At 38.2% G+C, this 21384-nt stretch overlaps 1 protein-coding gene across 1 annotated transcript; it reads right to left on the bottom strand.

Annotated features, from left to right (window-relative positions):
* Positions 1–462: 462 nt before the first annotated feature.
* On the bottom strand, positions 463–1266 carry LOC149245131 (eukaryotic translation initiation factor NCBP-like). Its single transcript, XM_089455538.1, has one exon. It carries the CDS (start codon positions 1069–1071, stop codon positions 622–624), a length of 450 nt encoding a protein of 149 aa, XP_089311664.1. The 5' UTR covers positions 1072–1266; the 3' UTR covers positions 463–621.
* Between the last annotated feature and the right edge of the window lie 20118 nt (positions 1267–21384).

Here is a 21384-nt window from a genome sequence, read left to right as displayed (position 1 = left end):
CACTGAAGCTTACAACCAAAAACAGGGCTGGGAGTTATGAAATGATTCCTTCCTGCATTTCACATTTGTGGTTTGTTCGTTTTGCAGGTGTCTCTGATCTTCTACAAAACAGTGTTTTTGGAGTTAAAGGAGAGTAACTCATGCTGCAAATTTAATATGAATTATTTCCACTTGTACAGAACAGTGGACTTATACATATTTTGCTCAATCAGAATCCCACCTGTTTGCACATTCTTAAAACTCGATTGAATGCTCGCCTTCCCAGTAATAGTCAATATATCTTCCAGGAAAATACTACCATGTTTGAACTTTGTACCTCTGAATCACAAGTTGCTTTCATGACTAAAGCTTTAGTGCCACATGGACCAGCAATTAGAAACTAAATGGTTAGAAAAATGAGGCATGAGAATTTCAGATTGTGATCCAGCGTTTGGCAGTATGCAATGATGAATACGATTGATGTGACCCAAAGAAACACATGCTGCTCTGCAAGATTATACATCAACATGATGCAGATTTGAGGAGAGCTTGAACACTCCCCTACACTTCTGAAAAACTGAAATGACTAGAGTACTGATGATACAGAACGTCAATAATTTAACAGCATGCTGAACACCTGAATCATCCCCTCAACCAAGTGTTTCTGTATGACGAATTATCTCGTAATGCTGCATCGTGTGGCTTGTACTCCATCAGGTAGCTGGCAGGAAGGTGAAGATGTTTCTTGATTGAATCTCTCAATACCATTACTGCCTGGCCATCAGAAGCATTTCTATTCCAAACACTGAGAATGTCCTCCCCAAAGCGAACACTCAATACAATACCACATACATCATCACCATAATCCAGCTGATCGCCTACCAGCGCTAGTACCAAGTCTTCCCAAAACCTGCCTGAGACAGCCTTATTCAGCCGAATTATCCACTTCCCACCATTACGATTTCCTGGGTCCTCCCATAAAGGTCGAAGACCCGCTTTGAAAAGGTGCAAATTTGTTGGGTTTGGCATAGAAGAAACCCGAGCAAAATGGCAATAGCAAACCCAAAAACCTTCCACAGTGCTGAACTCCATAATTTTTTCATGTTTTCCTCATATGATGCTTGTGATCTAACTCCAGGTTGTCGACGAAGGTACCAGAAAACAAATCGGTGCTATAAAGGATGGAGTCCGGCTTTGAGCTCTCTGTTAAGGCGTTCCCTTTCTTCTGCTTCTCTCTCGCGTCGTGCTCTGTCTTCTTTTTCCTTGTTGATCATTTCTGCAATGAGGGGCAACAACGGCGGGCGGTCGTTCGGTATCAATTCAGGACGAGATGGTGACTTGAGCTTCCTTCATCTACCTTAGCCTTTGAACAATTCCCCGTTTACATTTACGCTTGTCCGCCTTCAATTCACGCAATTGAACTTCTATTTCATCAACCTTTGCCTTCAAGTTATCATATTTTGTCCTGGATTTACGATGTCTATCTTGCATTTGACTCAGTTCAGTCTGCACTTTTGATAGTTCCTCTGTATTTTTGCCAAATGAGTCGAGAAGTCTTTTCAACCGAGCTTGCATTTGCTCCTCTTGAGATGCCAACTGTTTGATCAAGGTGGAATGACCTTGACTAATACGGCCACTTTTCCAACAAAGAGAAACAAATGTCAACCATGTGTCTATGTCCTCTGTCGGTGGAAGAACTAATGGACGAACAGCTAGTAATGTTTGCCAAACCTTAACATTTCGTTTGGTTCCTTGTATCCGATCAATCCACAAGAATTAGAACATGAGGCGTATACTTAAATGAAAACACATTTCGTTTGTCAAAATCTCATCACTGACACGTACACGATCCCACAACCATGTATACTTGGAGATGACATATGCACTACCACTTAGTCGATAACCAGCTTCATATATATTTGCTGCTTTTCCAACATAATTAACCTGAGTTGGGATCAGAAGGGCTTCATTGACTGGAGAAAGGCGATTGTCCCAGGAAGGGATCTTCAAGGTATTAGTCTCAGGGAGAGCACTGAGCAAATCTGTGTTGCTACAAACGAGCTTAATGCACTGCTTCCTCGAAAACCCTGTCGCTGGTCTCATCTGCATTTCTGGAGGGAAGCAGAATTCTGTACAATAGGCATGCTAGGATTTTGGCCTCCACTGAAAACTTGAACAAATCCCCAATTTCGTAGCACGCTACGAAACCACCTAAACATGTAGCGCTGCGAAACTGCTAAAAAAGGATTCATGTGCTTATTTGCAGACATTTGGCTTTGAAATTTTGTCAGTGATAACAGTCACAATGAAGAGCATGAAGAGGAACAAGAAGAAAAAGTGTAGCCATTACTTCCAAAAATCCATCCAAGTATGTCCAAAATAACCATCCAGATAGAAAAATTCTTGGAGATAAGGAATCAAGAGTTCAAACTAGAAGGAAACATGTTGGTACAATAAGCCATGATAATTCAAGTTTGTTATCCCTGATGGAACCCCAAAATTTTTCTCAAGCTAGTCAAGATGAACATTGGGTTAAAGCTATGAATGAAGAACTAGATCAAATTGAGAAGAATGATACATGGGAGTATGTTCCAATACCTAAAGACAAAAATGTAATTAGAACGAAGTGGGTCTACATAAATAAGTTGAATGAATATGGACAAGTAGTGAGGAAAAAAGAAAGACTTATGTGTAAAGGTTATGCACAAGTCAAATTTATTGACTTTGAAGAAACATTTGCTCCAATATCTATAATTGAAAAAATAAGAATGTACTTAGCCTTTGTAAGCTTTAAGGTGTTTATAATTTATCATATGGATGTAAAAACAACATTTCTAAATGTAAATCTACAAGAAGAAGTATATATATTGAGAAACCATAAGGATTTTAGCAATCATGATTTGAGTTGTATTATTATATTGGTTTTCATCCATATCAATGCTTTCAAAGTGGAAAAAGTGGAGGAATTAGCTCACATGACCATTTTTATTGACATGATGTAGTTTGGAAAATTGTAGTCTGAAACCTTCCGGGAACATTTTGAGGCATGAAACAACATTTTTTGGGGGTAAAAATCCACTTCTTTAATGCAAAACCCGTTTTTCTTATTCTACACACAAGGACCTTCCTAACGACATAAGAATCACCTCAATCAAAGTCCATATGTAAAAGTTATGCCACACAGAAGTTGACATTCTTGTTTTGGCCACCATAATTTGGGAGGATGCCTTGTCAACCGCCATTACTCAAGGGAAAGGGGCTAGCCACATAATCACAATGAAGAAGACTCTAAAATATTCCATATTGTAACTTTGATTAAGAGTTGAGGGAGTCAAACCTAGCCACTAGTAGGCTATTAGGTTGTGTTATAACTGTTTCACTAGGAGGAAAAGGGGTTACATTATTTTCGAGTGTATCTTGTTCAATAGACCAACAACGTAGCCGAGCGGGGTAGGGAGAAAGAGAACATAGATGATTTGTGTGTTGTAGTAGCCCACGTGCCACAAGGCTTACTTCTTTATACTTGTAGCCAATTTCTATTTAGAGAAAGAGAACAAAAAGGGCCTCACCTTCCAACGACATTTTAGGCTCGAAAGGGTTTCTCATAATATATCTTGTGTCAATCATAGTTTGTGAGTTTTTATTTTGTTGTTCTCTATTTTTTGGATAACTATAATTTGCATGCATGTGAAATAATCAATAATTTACAGATACAAAAATCTGAAGAGAAATAAACCTTCATAGTGTAGATTTTAGATTTTAAATATAATTTATGAGATTTGTTGCGACAAAATTTCTAGTGGAATATCCACGTCAGTTTACAAATCATATCAAAAGACAAGGATTATATGTTTAGTTTAAAGACCTTTTTGTATGGGTTAAAACAATCACCTAGGGCTTGGTACCTAGATATCTTCAACAACAAAGCTTCAAGACAGGGGCAACATATAGTAACCTTCACATCAAGGCTAAAAATGATAACTCGTTGATCATTGTTGTCTATGTGGATGACTTAATTTTTGGAAGTGATGTTGATTATATGAGAAAAAAATTCATTTAACATGCATAAGGAGTTTGAAATGTCTATGTTGGGGGAATTGTCTTTCTTTCTTGGCTTGTGGGTTCATCATTCAAAAAGAGGCATATATATTTCTCATACCATGTACTTTCAAGAAATATTGAAGAAGTTTGGTATGGAGAATTGTGCACTTGTGAGCACTTCGATGAAAACAACATGTAAATTCAATGAGGAGGATCAGTATCTGACACAAGAAAACCCTGCTATTACCCACAGTGTGCATATGAAATGCATATATCTTATTGCCCCATGAATTTCAACTCTCTACCAAGTCCAATCTTCATTTTCTTAATGGTCTAAGGCCCCCTTTATTAAATCTCATGCGTAATGCTTTATAACTTACCACAATTTATCCCTTAGCACAATCTATTCCATCGGGACTCTATACTCTCTTAAACCTTTAAGGTCTTTATGACCACACATGTTGACCAACCCCACTCTACAACTATGGTTATATACATACTTAAACCACAAACCTTCTATTGACGCTATTTCTAGTATAATTCCTTTATAATAGAAATCCACATAACACATATATAAACCATACCTTTTTTCTCGTTTCTTCAACCTAACACATTTATCAAAGCATGCCTTTATCGCTATTGCAATCTCGAGTTTCACAGGACTCTTAAGACTTCTCCTTTCGCATCCGGGATGTGATCGTACTATCCATCATACCGCAACCTTCATATATATTCTCCTTACCATTGATTTCTCGTATCAATCCATCAATGTCGCAATACTCAGAATCATACTAACATATGACTCTTTATCACATCTGGGATACAATAACACAACCGGACTTCAATATAATATAAACCACATTCATACCTTATCAGGTCCGCTCTATATTGCATGTCGCAATACTTATCAGTCCACTCACATTGTGCCTTCACAAGGTCGCATATCGTAGTTGCTTATCCACCGAACAACCCTTGACATCTTAAGAATTCAGTTGGTACGCTATCAATTGGGTATGGACCTTTCGAATTTAGAGGCTTGGAGAGCAAGTTCAGCATTTGAGACATTGCTGAAAGAGATGTAGGACCTCCTGAAAAGAGTGATGTCGATAGCCGAAGGAGCCGTGCATAGCCCTACGGCGCTGGTGGGGGATGCACCAGAAATTCCTAATTCGCCCCAGACACCGAGGCCCAAAAAGGATCCACAGGCAGCAGGACCAGTCCGCATGTCCCTGCGAAATCTATGGTTTGGTAAACTGTTTATGGAAGACAAGGGCAAGATAGTTAATATTGAGACAGATGATGAGGAGGAGGACCTCAAGGCCTTCATAGAAGAGATTGAACCAGATGAAGAAATGGTGGAAGACATCCAGCGAGTGCACGCTGCAGCAAACTACCCAAGTATGTCCCTCCGCGAAAAGGGAGAGAAAGTACCCAAAGATTTGGATGTTGTTAAGAGCGCACTCAAAACCTCACTCCTCCTAGAGGGAATTCTGTTTGAAGGTTCAGTCCTGGGCCACGTGCCCACGATGAAATTTGAAGATTGGGACCTTGCAGATAGTGAAAAGTTCCCACATTTGGAGACTAGCCAACTCATGAAACAAAGCAAGGAGGGGGTAGTTACAGCGCTACAGCCACAGAAATGGCTACGCGGGGTGGAGGAGGATGGGCTACTCCACCTACTATGGATTCCACACTTTCACTGGGCACCAATAATGATATTTGTCATCAGGAAACTAATTTTCTTAGTACACGATGGGTACTTGTGGCTGGAGGAACCTATTTCCATCACGACAGAGCTTATCCATAGGATTTCTCAGCTTCCCTGTATGGGAAGGGACCGTGCAGAAATAGCAGGCAAAAGCAGAGACTTAGCACTTGTAGAGGCCATGAAGAAGAAATAGAAGTTGGAGAAAAAACAGAGGGGTGACGTCATTAGTAGCATTCAAGACAAAGGGGTGTGCATAGCCACCCAGCTGCTGGGAGGAAAAGTGATGAGAAAATGTCGCGGCAATGAGGTACCAGCAATGGTCATCGCACTGGCCGAGCAATGTGCCGAGGGGCTACAATTCAACTGGGCGCAACTCCTCTTCAAGGAGTTCCTGATGAACTGCAAGAAGGCCTAGGAGCAGGGTAAGACCTTCCACTACGCATTGTTGCTCTTACCCATCTTGTTGGTAGCAGGGAAATTGCCAGAGGACAGTCAGTTTTCTCCTCTTGACTAGGACTTGCCAGAGGCAGCAAAATATGCGTCGTTATGGGTGACAAGGGATGCCACGTGGATCCACAAGACCAAGATCTTCTGGATACTCATAAAGGTGAGCGTACGGATGTGGATCAACAAATGACCGCACCTATCCCCCACGGTATACGACACTCTATGGAGCTTTGCAAACTTCAAGGCGCGGAAGGATCCAGAGCAGAAATGAACCAAACTCCCCTTCATCATGATTGATGATGTTGTTTTAGTGGTGCTCGACTCATGGCCACCCAAATGGCACACCCTGGATCCGACAACGCACGATGAGATGGTGATTCAAAGACAGAAGGATGTTGCCAAGCTTCTGGCACAACAGAAGAGGAATGAGCAATTTTCCGAGGAAGTAAGGGCTTCCCGCGAGGTAGTGAAGGCCACTGCGAAGAAAACCAATGCCGCGAAAAAAGCAGCAGCATCACTGGCAACTGGGCAACCATGATGCAGGAGGGAGGAGGCCCGGACCTGACCATAGGATAGGGGACAAATGACACGGCGAAGGGTGCGGACCTAAGCACGTCATCGACACAACGGAAATAGCCGCACGGTACGGAATGAACAGGGCCCGGAAGAAGACCAAGGCTTCCAAATTGGACGGGGAACCTATTACACTAACAGAGGGTGACCTATACGACACCGAAGACACTGTTCGCGAGGTCACCAGGGAAGCGCTACAGGAGGCAATGTTGGAGCAGCAGAATGTGTTGGGTGCACTCAGGGCACAACTGTGGGGATTTCAGGTGTGACTCCCATAAGAGGGAATGGTAGCTGTCTATGGTGCCACGGGAACATCAGCAATAGAGAAGTTGTTGCGGGCCAAAATGACCAACACCGTCGCGCTGCCGGAAGGAGCAGTGATAGTGGATAGCATGGAGGATAGAGTCGCGGTAGGATGGATCAAGGGACTCAGCCTAAACTTGGCTACCCTTCCGCGGGATATTTTATACCAACTGCAGGATGGAGTGACAATAGAACTCCACTCTAGGGAAGGACGTGCAGTGTGAATGCTAAGTGAACAGTGAATCAACATAGAGTAGCTTAGCCTACAACATGATGAAGTGGTGGTGCAGAACCAACAGTTGGAGCAGATCGTAGAGGAAGCATGTCGCTGCACCCCAGAGCTGGAAATTGCGACAGATCTACCAATAGGAATGCGGATCCACAAACTGGCCAGTGGATTCTGTGAGGTAAATGAGGAAGCTACGAGGATCCAGCTAGACCTCAACCAACAAATTTCTGAACTGTGATTAAAGGTGTAGTCATCCACGCCCATGGAAGTTCGAGAACAAAGCGCTAGCGATGTCCAAAAAGGGCTGGAAGAAATTGAAAAGATAGTGCAAAGTTGTACCACTTTGTTGGAAGAATCCTTCGGGGTCCTCACAGCCTTACAGGAGGACCCCACCATACAATAGTTGGAAATAGAGGCGGAGAAGCTTCAAATACAATATGATAGTGTGCACGAGACGACGTAGACAGTAGTCCTGACTCAACGGCTTGGAAGGCTACAACAGGCGAAGGCATTGAAGGAGCAAGTGGATGCAATGTGCCAAAAAGAGGCAGTACTTAAAGCACGCATCCAACCTTGGATTGATGAGGCCTTCCTCATCACCACCACCATTGAAGGAAAGCTTGCACAAATGAAAGTATTGCATGCTCTCAGACAGGGATTTGTCCAAGACAACGAGTATTCAGCCGAGCGGGTACAGCGAATCCAGCAGACAACAGAACAGGGCACTGCAGACCTTCGCGCAACTCTAGAACAGTTGGAAGGGCTTCGTGCCAATATCGCTGCACAGTGACTCGGGATGAGTCACAATGATTGCGTTGGGGGCGTGTTGGGTAGCGAATCCCCCCATAGCATGTTTTTGGGGCTTAAAGCCCAAGTGTTGGTCAATATAATGTAAAGACTCTACGAAATGTGGGCGCAGAGCACAAGATTCTAGGACGAGTCATAGGGTTGTCCGCCCTAAAATAATGTAATTTAACATAAAGTTGTGTCGGCCTACCCATGGTCCGCGGACCATGGGATTGTATAAATAGAGCGAGGGTCTAAGTGTAAAGCGGGTTAAGAGTTTTAGGCAAGTAATAGATAGGTGAGAAGGTATGATTAGAGGATAGAAGTGGATCTGAAGGTAGTGGGTCTTAATAGTAGGTAAAGGCTCTACAGCTGAGTGTGCAGAGGCCTAGTAGAGTCCGCAGCTGAGTGTGTGGACCCCTGCAGCTGAGTGCGCAGGGCAGAGTTGGGTCTGTATTGAACTGAACTTGGGAAGGATCATTAATAAATCTAAGTTGATTCGACATATTGTGCATTTGTTTCGTAGATCTATGCATTTTTATTCAGCGTTAATAGTATCTGTTTATCTATATGCTCGCACTTGTATATATGTTTATGTATTAAAACTTTCGAAGTAATCAATGAACAGAACCTAACTAAGGAAGAATTGGGTAATTAATATTGATCACACTACAGCTGGATCTGTGCGAAGGCAGTCCCATAGGACGCAGGGAGCTCGCTGGTGCACATAATCTAATAAGTGTAAAGGTTGAATCGCGTACCTATCACCCATATTAGACATCCCCAGCGTACGGAAAGTTGGTTTCAACACCCTCCCATACTACTTCGGGTGAGACCTCAGTCCACGCTCCACAAACTGTTGCCGAAAGGGCCAGTAGTACTGGGATTTTCTTGGCTAAACTCACTGCTGAACTTGGGTCAAGCCCCACGTAGCCAACAACATGTCACAATACTTATCGGCCCGCTCAAATTGCGCCTTTGCAAGGTCGCATATCGTAGTTGCTTAGGGCCCTGTACATTACCATAGGATATTTGTGATGCGATCAAATATTCGATCGCATCGGATATCGCATATCACACATTCTTGTGGCCCAAGATTCATTCTTCATAATCAAAACACTGTGATGTTGGGTTTTATCAATGCTCCTCCACCATTGATCATAACATTTGATCCAACGGTCAACAATGATTTCGCATGTCACAATTGTCCATCGCTTAATGCTGCTTCACTCACTCTTGAGACATGTTGCGATGTGATTTTACTTATCCCGTTCTCTGCGACTTAATCCTATCCGTTGATTTGTTAGATCCAATGGTTACTGTGTATCGATAGTTTACTCCCTCGTTCCTCTTTTCACTTGGATTATACACCATTTCTTCAATTCAACTGTGGTTTCGGATTACTCTAAGGTTTCTCGCCCTTCGCTATTCTGCTGCGCAATTCCTCCTGAGCTTAAGTATGTGTGTTCTTTCATTGTTGTCCCTCCAGAGCTTTCACTTTGATCCTTCGAATGGATTCAAGCGATCCATTATGAATCTTTGTCTTGTTCTTCTCCTCTGTGTTTCGCCTATACTCTGCCTGCATACCTCTATTACACAAAATTCTCTAATTTACTCATAATTTTATCATTCGATGTTCAAATCGCACATTTACACACTTTGGAATTAAATCTTTGTATATGTACATGCAAACCAAAGATTACTTAATAGGACTCTTTGTCTCTCCTTGGCCTGATCTTCTAATTAGTGGCCTCTATTTCACAATCTTCCCGTAGGCTTACATTCTCTAATTAGCTAACTTGCTAACTATCTAACCCTCTAACCCCTGTCTATGCCTTTTAGGCTTACATTTATACAAAAGGATTCTAAAACCAATTCCTCGTTTAGATCCATAAACCTCCTAACAAAATCCTAAAATCTCTTCCTTATCACTAAGGATCCTCTCTAATCCACAAAATCATGAACTAACTCCTAATCTAAGTTTTTACAATTAATTCTCAAATCCCTCAATCTCTCAACTATCCTAAATCTCTCATATTCTCCTACATTCAAGAATATTTACAAATATGCCTCCCAATATTCAATTAAATCCTATTCCCATTAAAATCACTAAAAAGCCTAAATAATTACATTAATTCACACTTAGGAAACCAACTTCCTTGAAACACAAGACCCCCTATGTCTACTAAAATACAATGATATTTCTTGAGTTGAATGCTCTTGCATCAGTATCTATAAGAAAATCATAGCATGTACAGTTTCATGATTGGTAACCTTCTTTATTTAACAACTTCAAGGCTAGATATCATGCAAGTAGTAGGTCTAATGGGTAGCTTTCAGTTAATCCCAAAAGAAACTCATATGGATGCAGTAGAAATAATATTTAGATAGCTATAGGGCACCATAAATTTCGGCTTGTGGTATCCATGGGGCACAAACCATACTCTTAGAGTTCATAAAGATGTAGATTGGGTTGGTAGAGTTGATGATAAGAAGAGTACCAGTGACAAAGCCTTCTTTCTAAGCAGATTCCTAGTCTCTTTGCTCAACAAGAAACAAACCTCCATTTCTTTATCCATAGATGAGGCAAAACATATTGCAACAACATCATGTTGCACTCAAGTAGGGATCTTCAAGAAAATGATGATCAACCTATGCCCATCATGTGTCACAACACCAATGCTATCAATTACTCTAAAATCCTTGTTATGCACTATAAGAGAAAACAAATATTTATTAAATACCATTTTCTGAAAGAACAAGTCACTGATCATGCTATTAGGTTAGAATACATTCTAACAAAAGAGAAAATTGCATACATATTTACCAAACCCATTCCTAGAGATAGTTTTTAATATCTTAGAGAAAAGATGAGTGTAGTTTCTTCCTCATTAAGGGAAATAGTCCACTACTTTAAGCAAAACAACATGTTGGTGACAAGGGAAGTTCAAGGAAAGGATATGCATCAACACAGGGGAGTATATGCCATTTTCCATTGATGTCAAAGGGGGAGAATAAGCAGACATCAAGAGAGGAAGAATTAACAAGAATACAGGGGGAGTCTAGCTCAAAACCAACAGTGACTAGAAGATGTTTGGTATTGTTTGCAAGTTTTAACCCTATAGAGAAATTATTTGCAAACAAATTATTAAAAGTACAAAAAATATACAATGGCAAAAATAGAAAATATATTTAAAGACTTTTCTCGTGGAACTCAAAATCAAGAAAATCATATTGATGTTTCATTATAATTCTTTCAATGTCACAATACATTATATACATGACAAAGCATTCACAAACCCTAATTCATTAACCTTAGAATAAAACATAACCGTAATTCCCTTAACCATATTTAGAAAATATCATAGACAAAACCATCAAACATAAAACCATACCCAAAACCATGAATAATTCCGCTAGAAGAGTTTAATACATTTTCCATTCTATATGTTTGAAGAGATTTTCAACAATCTAATCTAAGCTGAAATTGATGACGATGGCATTTATTGAGCTCAATGAAGTGTGATTGCGTATGCCATGTTCCAATTTTCATAGCTTTATTTTATTTGTTTATTTTCTAAGTTTTGTTGGAAACCGCTTAGCTGGTTACGCAAATTCCTAAAGAAAGTCTTTTTCATACTTAAAAAAGTGAAACAGGATTAGGAACATTCCTAATTATGAATTGGTTATAATATAACTACCTCACCCACTTACAAATAGACAGATCAATCACATCCAACTCAAATAAAAATAATTAATCAAAACTAAACATATGATGTCATGAAATTAGATTACTTTATAATTACTGCCAATATTTCCACAACATCGTGATTACTACAAGAACAATCGCGGGAAAATTAAGTGGGGATCATATAAGCTATTAATGGAATACAGGGTGTACCATTCCAATGTTGCGTAGATGTGTGAAATGTTAGATCATTGTAATTTCTAACCTAACATCAAATAATACATGGTTTGACTTTGTCTTTGGTTAATGGATTATTTGTTGTTTGTGCATATTAAAACACAAACAAGGCACCTTCCATTTTGTTTTTGAATATGAGCTTTATATCCTTAGTGAATAATGAGGAAGCTCATTTTCTAAGTGCAATAATAGATAGTCATAGATAGAGGTGACCTTGGGAAGTGCAATAATGGATAGCCATTGAACTTGGGACGCTGGTTAGAAGACACAATGGCTATCCACATCATTATGAAAAGGTTTTTAATGAAGAATTCTTAGAAAGGTCTTGGTTTAGGAAAGGTGTGTAAAGTTTATATACTTTAATGATAATAGAGAATTCTTAAAAAGGGAGGGAAAATGTGTTTCTTGTAATATTGTTTTAGTTCATATGTGACAGTAATAATGGAGATTTCAATATGGTTTTGTTTTCTTAGTTTATTTTAAAATATTTAGGAGTAAGTTTATATTATGGTTTTTAAATAAAATAATAATATTTTAGGTTTAGATATGTATTTTTGTTTATTAATGTTAAGGTTTTTGTAATTAAATTATTTTAATGAGTGGTAATAGAAATTAGACATAATCTATAAGTTATGAAAATATTGTTTTTTTTAATGTTGTATTTGCTTTGACTATGAATATATGGTAGCATCATGTTTTATGAAAAAATTGTTACAGATAAGGAAAAGATAAAGATTTTGTTATAGAAATGTGTTTTTTTTGTCTTGATAAAGTTCAAATAAAATAACATTGAAACTTGTAATCTTAGATAGTGAACTTATCTGTTACATTGTAATGCTTATCTTCTACTTACTGTCGGAAGCTCCCTGTGCTACTATGATAAGATTGTTGTATAGTTCATTCTCAAGTAATGAAGAATATCTTCATTCATTTCTTCAATTTTTTCTCTATGTAGAAGTGTTTTTAGTTATGAAATTAGGTCCTTGAGTGTTTTTTATGTATCTATATGGTATCAATGCAAATATGCAAACCCCTCATCATGTTTTGAGAGATATTTGTAATAAGTGATCAGATCTAATATGATCTAGCCTTACGAATTCTTATCTAATTTAGTATTATTTCCAAGAAAATATGTTGGTGATCCATAATAGTGATTGAGTTATTTTGTGGTCATATTTGTGGTGTGTCTACTTTGCTAGGACATATTCTTGCAACTATTGGATCTAGTGCCTGCAACAACATTAGCTCAAATAACCAGATTAGGCAAAGATCCACACTATGACTTTGACTTTGGTAAACCCTATGGTATTTTTAGCAAAGTAATTTGTAGTGATTGTTTTTTTGTTGGTGAAATTTTTTTTTGAAAGATTATTTTGTTTATGGGCAAAATGATTTAGGCTTTTTCGTATTTCATTAGGTAAATTCATAAACATTTGTTGGCAAAGGTTTTTCTCTTTTGGTCATTTAATTGTTTTTTTAGTGGTGAACCTAAAATATTTTTGGCAAGAATATTTTATTTTCAAGCAAGCTTTAAAGGAATTTTGGAGAAAAATTATTGTAAATTTTGGTTGCAACTTATATTTGAACCACGGTTCTTTATTGATAACATGGTAGAGTTAAGGGCCATTGGGATCTTAACTACCCAAAATGATCACACTTGGAAATAAAAAATGAAACAACAACTCCAGTCTAAAGGAATTTAGTAGATATTAAGTGAAAATTAGCTAGTGTTTTCCAAAGAAATGGATAAGTTTTCTTATCGAAATAAGCAATATGGGGCCTTGGGATCAATTGGGCTAAATGTTTTAGATCGATTATTGTTTAATCTTGATAAATGTACAAATCTAAAAGAAAGATGAGATAACTTGGCCTCCCTATTTCGAAAGGTCAATGAATTTGATGTTTTACAGTTGGATGCGGAGTTATCAACATTGATAATTAATGACCTAGCCTCCGTTGAGGATTAACTTGCCAAATTTATGTTATTGTTGGCCCAATTAAAAATATGTGGAAAAGAGAAATGAGAATATGAGTGTTTTTTATTTCTTTGATCTTATAAAAACCAAAGGATCGTTTTCAATATTTTTCATTTACATTCTAATCTACTATGGATTCCCTTGGAGTTTCATTTAAAATTCCCAACTTTGAGACATTTTCTGATCACATTACAAGAGATCTATCTAAGTTTAAGTTGCTAGATGTTCTTTCCAGTTCATCAATTTAAGCTCTTGTGGTTGATATCTCCAAAGGTAAGCATAAATCCCATCTCAAATAGAAGAAATATTTTTCTCAAGCCCATGATGTTCCCTCTAAGCCTTAAAAAACACTAAATCTTCATCTCCATCTTACAAGTCTATTGGATCTTCCTCCAAGACTAAGGAGAACAAGAATAATTCAAGTGCGTTGGGCCACATTACACTTAATAGTTCATCAAGACTTACACTATAGCCATCATTAGACCCTCTTCCATAAATTATTAGGGGCATATATGACCGCTTTTCATTGACTACTAGACAATCCCTATCATTTGGAAATTGTCTATTTGTTTACTACTAGACAATCCCTATTAATTGGAAAAATTCATATTTTTAGTGGGGGTGCCATCTAGGATGACATGTGGCATTGACTAGACATAGGCTAGAGGATGGCATGGCTATTTCCACTCCATAAATTTCTATTGCTTCATGCATAGGCCTTCCTAGAGTGAGAACAAGCTTCCTCCCTACTTTGTAGCAATTGATTGCCATTTTTATCTCTCCTTTGCTTGTCAATTGACTTTTAGTTCCATTTCAAAGTTTAATTGGTTAGTATTTTACATTGAGAGTTATTGATTATTTATAACTATTTTCTAACTCCAACTATTTCCAATTCACTCCATTTTAGGTTAATTTGATAATTTTGGATCTCCCAGTCTAATTTTGACTTATTTTCCAAGTAGAGAGAGTCATTTTGAGTTATATTGAGTGCATGCACATGGAAACTCATACTAGATTGAATTGCTTGGCTTCCTCGAGAGTGTTTATGTTCTATTCATGTCAATAAATAGCAGATCAAATGATTTTATGAGTAATTTTAATTGTCTCCTTGGTTTATTACTCAATATCTCAACAATCTTGTTCTCTCTTCTTTCTTGTTCATAAGTAGCTAGTTTAGGATTTGTTTCACATTTAGATCTTATGATTGTGCTTAAAATCCAACATGGTATCAGAGCATAAGTGATTGTTTGAAAAGTGTTGATATTTTATTACAAATTTGACAAGATTGAATAACCCAAAGAGAATGGACCAACTTAGAATGATCCTCACTCCTTTCAATAAATTTGGCTAAAAGGCAAATATGTTAATATTGTTTCATAATAAGGGACTCTATAGCATCACTATGGGTATTGAATTAACCATTGAGAAATAAAATACTTCAAAAATATGGATGAAACCTATGTGATACCTTGATTTTTTATCTCCCCTGATCTACTCTTTCATGTTGAGTCATGCTTAAAACTTAAGGGAGTTTAGATAAAACTAGATGGAGTGTTTGGAAAGCAAGATGAATTGAGAGGACATCAGTTAAAAAATAAGTTGATTTGTCTAGATCCAAAACATTTTCAGACACTAAAGGAATTATTCTTAAGACTCAAGCCTTTGATAACATATATAAAATATTGTGGAATAGATAGGAAGGATGAATAACTAGTCCTTTCTATACTTTCTGAACTAGGTCCTCAATATTTTGTCTTTGTTTTTCTTTCCATACTACTAAACTCCCCATGGATAAAAATTGGAAGATTCCATATTTGGATGATTTGATTAATTCATTGATACATGAACAATATAAGGTGATACACATTACGGATATTATGTATTTCACACCCTATGCACTTACAATGAAGGATGATAACAAAAAAGGCAAGTAGAAAACAAGATATCTTGGTCATATATATGGAGAAATATCTTAAAATAGTAAGGTGACTAAGATTCCCAAGGGAGAAAAATATAAGAATGAGAAAAAAAAGAGGAGATACTATAATAGAGGGTTACATCCATAGAGTTCTTGTATGGTAAATAAAATTGATCAAATAACACAAGTACTTCAAATAATAATCTAGATAATTACATTCTAGACAATGTCAAGAAGAAAACTGAAGGCAAGCCTTTAAAGCATCAAGGTATGGATCATGCTTTGATTTCTATTGCTTATCATCTAGTAAATTAATTTTTGACTTAGGTTCATGTTGTCATTGTTACAACACCCTCCAAATTTTTGCCTATACTTAAGCTTTGGAGCCTTTCTTTAACCATGTGAACTATCATTTTTAGTTATTAGATTCATTCCATACTTGTTTTATAAGTTTCCAAGTCTCTCTGTGAAGAAATTCCAAGTGTCGTATTTTGTTAAGGGAAGTGTCGCTCTTTATGAAGGGAGTTATAGTGCATATTTAAGATGTATCTTTGGTTTTTTCTATTGTAACAATGGGTTCTATCTGTCATAGAGATATGTATTAGACATATTCCCAAAGTACTATGCACTTTCTTGGTGAAATCGACACTAGTTTTTCATGATGTATCTTAAGTGCCGCACTTGGAGGTAAGTGTCATTTTGTTGTCATTCCAATGGATTCATGTTTATTTTGTGTCTTAGGTGTCTTATTTTCATGTGGCTAATCATTTGTAAGTGTGTGATCGAGTTTAATTATTGTTACATGTTTTGGTCTCACCTTTCTATCTTACTGATCTCACACTTAGTCAATCTTTGAAGTGTTTTTGTCTTCATAACTTGCCCAATCATCCACTCCTCATCTTGCCTTCCTGAACTATGCACTGTGTAGTCTCAAGCCCTAGACATCCATCCTTGCCTCCTAGAACTGTGCACTGTGCAGTCGTTGTCTCCAAGAACTGTGCATTGCGCAATTCCAGTTTCCAGTCCCTGCCTCTTTCACTTGCTCACTGTCAAATTTATGCCCAATCAGGCCTCCACTGCACACTACACATTCTCAGATAGCAGTCAGGCCTTGCCTTAGTCCTTGAATTTCTCAACTGACTATAGAGAATGTGAATGTTTTGAATAGATAAAGAAAAATTTGAATAGAAAGCAGATGGACTATACCTTTCTGGCTGCCTTCTTTCTCGAACTGATCTTCTCACACCCGGAGTTTGTGGCTCTTCATATTTTGATTCCTCGTCTACTCTAGATTCTGATTCTTCCTCCTTTAGCTCAAACTATATCTTCTCGGGTTCCTTTGGTTGGACTTCATGTTTAATAACATCTTTCACCTCTCTGAACACCACATCTCGGTTGTACACAACTTTCCTTGTTACTGGGTTCCAAAGCTTATAACCCTTTAAACCATCCTTATACCCAATAAAGATGCACCTTTTAGATTTACTATCTAACTTGGTTCGTTTCTCCTTTGGAACATATACATAAGCATCACATCCAAATACCCTCAGATGTGAAAGAGAGGGTTTCTTACCAGTCCATACCTCTTGTGGAGTCTTTCCTCCAACATTGATGAAGGTGATCTATTGACCAGGTAACATGCTGTCTCCACTACCTCTGCCCAGAATTCTTGTCCTAACCTGGCACCACTAAGCATGCTTCTTTCCCTTTCCATCAACGTCTTGTTCATTCTTACTGCAACTCCATTTTGATGAGGTGTATATGGAGCAGTCTTTTGTTGTGCTATACCACACTTCTTACATAATTCTTCAAATTCCTTACTGCAAAACTCTCCACCGTTATCTGTCCTCAACACCTTTATCTTCTTCTCTGTCTGGTTTTCCACCAAAGCCTTAAATTCTTTAAACCTATCAAAGACTTCAGATTTCTTCTTAAGGAAATATATCCATTTATTCATTGAGAAGTCATCCGTAAATGATACATAATACACAGACTTACCCAGTGATGGAACCTTCACAGGTCCAAACACATCACTGTGCACAGGCTCCAATATCTGCTTTGCCCTCTTACCACCAGAGGGGAAACTCACCCGATTCTGCTTCTTGTATACACAATTTTCACAGAAATCAAAATCCAGAGAGCTATTACTCATACCTTCTACCATACCTTTACCATGAAGTATTCGAAGGCCCTTCTCTCCAATATGTCCAAGCCTTTGATGCCACAGCATGGTCTTCTCTCTAAAGACTATTAAATTTCTGCTCCACTTTCAGGAACCACAGAACTATTGCACCCTTCAATAGCAGTGCTACCATGCAGCTTGTATAGAGTTCCAGTCCGAACTCCCCGCATCAATACCAATGCTCCTTGAGCCATCTTGCATGTATCCTCCTCAAACACTATTTTTACACCTGCACCATCTAGCTTGCTTACAGAGATTAGATTTCTGGCTAATGCAGGAATATTCAGAACACCAGGAAGTGTTCTAACCCTTCCACCTTGCAACTTCAACTTTACTTTTCCGCGACCAATGCTTCTAGCATTCTTGTCATCCCCCAAGAAGACATCACCACCATCATATTTCCTATACTTGCAGAACCACTCTCTATGGGAAGTGAAGTGAAAGGATGCACCTGAGTCAATCAACCATGCCTCATGATCTACATGTGTACTTGAAGAAGCCAAGTACACATGCCCACCTTCATCTGAGGTGGTTTTCACCTCTGCAGAAGAAGCATCATCAGATCCCTTTCCTTTGTCAGGAGCTTTAGATTTACAGACCCTTTTGTAGTGCCCTTCCTTTCCACATTTCTAGCACACCACCTTTACAGGTTTTCCTGGAGATTTAGATCTCCCTCTAGATTTAAATCTCCCACTCGATGAATTATTTTTGTTTCTATTCTGGGACCGTGTACGGACAAGGCATCACCATTCTGGCTCTCCATATTTTTCCATCTCATCTCCTCCTTCAGCAAGGATGAGACTATTTCATCAAATGGAAAGGCAGTTGCATTGCTACCTATTGTAATAACTAGACTATCCCATGAATCTGGTAGAGAACACAACAAATTGATGCACTTATCTTCATCTGAAATTTTAATATCAACTTATGCTAACTGACTTACCACAGTAATAAATGCGTTCAGATGATCTATCACCAAGTCTCCATCTTTCATCCTCAGGTTATACAGCTTTTTCCGCAGCAACAATTTATTCACTAAAGACTTAGATTGGTACAAAGTCCCTAACTTGTCCCACAAAGCCTTTACCATAGCTTCCCCTGACACATTTAGCAATACTAAATCTAAGACACAAAATTGTATTGTGCTTTTTGCTTTCCAATCCAAATTCTTCCATTCTTCATTAGACACTCCCATTGGTTTAGTACCTGGATCTATCGCGATCCATTGATCTTTATCCACCAATAGATCCTCCATCTTGAGTTTCCACAACTCAAAACTCTGACCATTAAATTTCTCAATCTCTATCTTTCCACTGCTTACCATCTTCTTTCACCACCTGAATCGATTTCACAGATCTCCCACTGAATAGGGTTTACCAAAGGCCCAAGCGAAACCCCTCAACAACAAAGGCATCCCCTTGAAGCCAAAATAGCTTTGATACCAAATGTAGGTTTGAACCCCGTACAGAAATTACCTGCATACGAATTCTAAAACATAGAACATAAACAATGCGAGAGCATAACACATAAAACACATATACAAAGAGATTTTCCCCTGGATCCCAAAATCGGGACTACCAACTTGATTTTTCATTATATTCCTTTCAATGTTACAATACATATTTATACATGTCGAAGCATCCAATACCATGGACCAAAAACCGTCACGTCCAAAACCATGGAACGAAAACCATAGGTAGGTTTGCCCAACCTAATATAGGGTGATAAAAAAATTTTCCTGGGGTGCTGCCCCAGACCCCATAGAGGGGGGCTACCTGCCCCCCTCAATCCCCCCCGAACAGGAGGCGCTGCCGCCTCCCTGTGACCCCCCCACTACACAATTAGTGCAATGAAGGGGGGGCTCTGCTCCCCATCTAACCCCCTAGTTCACTACGTAGGTTAGTCATGGAAAGAAGATAACACAACCCAACACTTTTCTGAAACAATCCACACACACCCAAAAACTAAAAAAAACTAAGAATGCCTTAAAATGCAAACTAACCTAATGCAAATTACAATGATGATGCAACATCCTAAACAACACTCATAAGCAAATGAAACTCTTTATAGAGACAATAAGCCAACCTAAAATGAAGAGGGCAAAAATTTGAACACAAATCTCTCTTCAAAGCAAGCGGAACAAATCGCAAAAGATCGCACTTCACTTTTCAACAATAAAACAAAAGAAACTAAAAACCAAAAACTTGGAAAAAGAGAAACAAAAGCAAAGTTTTTTGAGATTTTTCTTTTAAAGGGAAAAAAACAACTTTTCGAGGTTACAAAATTAATGCTAAAACTTGAAAGATCAATAAATAGGAAAAATGAATCTTTCAATCTCGCAAGTTATAAACTCGAAAATGAATAAAACTTGAACAAGAAAGACTATGAACTTGTACAAACTGACCCAAGTAGCAGCAAAATATTTCGACAAACTGACAAAAAGTTCAAGAAAGAAATACTTTCAAACTTGTCAAAAAGACTCTCAAAAAGCAAGAAAAGCAACAAGGCCACTAAACAAGGGGAATCAAAGCAAGGGATTTGAAATCTAGGTTGGAAACGAAATTGAAAAGAATTTTCTGTTCTACAAGACCAGAACAACCAAGAATTTCAGAACTAAGCCTTGAACCCAAGATACAAACTACAAACTTGCTTAAGAAGCAATCCTAGGCCAAATATTTTCAGTGAGAAGGAGATTTTTGAAAAATAAATCTTGTAGGAAAAATGAATTCTCTAGATAGTAGATGACCATACAACAGCATAAACCACCAGGCAAAAGACCTAACTGAGCAGAAAGATTTGAAAAAACAATAAAAAAAATTGGATACACGACTGTGTAAAGACGCAGAAGTGTGCACACACGTTTCTAATACAAGAAACTCACATATATGCAAGTCTGACTTAAAGAAACTTGCATGTATATGCTACTTTAGTCAAAGAAAACAACGTATACAAAGCTTTATTAGGAAAAACAAAAATCAAGGTCTGATCAAGAAGATCAGACTTGATGCCTGGAATACTAATGGACCAAACAATACTGTAAAAGCAAGCAATCTGTTATCACTCAGGTTGTCCTTAAGCTTGTGAAAGGATACGGCCGAACCACAAACCAATCTTTGGACTGCAGGTTCTAGCCCACCTACAATCAGAGAGGGCTCTCTCTTTTTGATTTAGCTTTGTTCAAGATGATTTTAGGCTAGTTATTGAGTTCAAGGGGTTTTGTTTTGATTTTGGTGGGAAGATTGATGCTTTCAAGTAGAGAGGCAAAACATAGTGTGATAAGTTTCAAACCATTGGGCATGGAGTCATGGAGTAGGACT

The sequence above is a fragment of the Pinus tabuliformis genome, chromosome 7, assembly GCF_031772625.1.
Source record: "Pinus tabuliformis cultivar Carrire ecotype Pingquan chromosome 7, CPIR1, whole genome shotgun sequence".
Taxonomy (NCBI): Eukaryota; Viridiplantae; Streptophyta; class Pinopsida; order Pinales; family Pinaceae; genus Pinus; species Pinus tabuliformis.
Note: the sequence above shows the minus strand (reverse complement) of the source record. Positions and strands in the feature narration are given on the sequence as shown.

What these genes read in the sequence shown, in the direction of transcription:
- LOC149245131 (XM_089455538.1), bottom strand. Translation starts at nt 1,071, where the DNA reads ATGGAGTTCAGCACTGTGGAAGGTTTTTGGGTTTGCTATTGCCATTTT.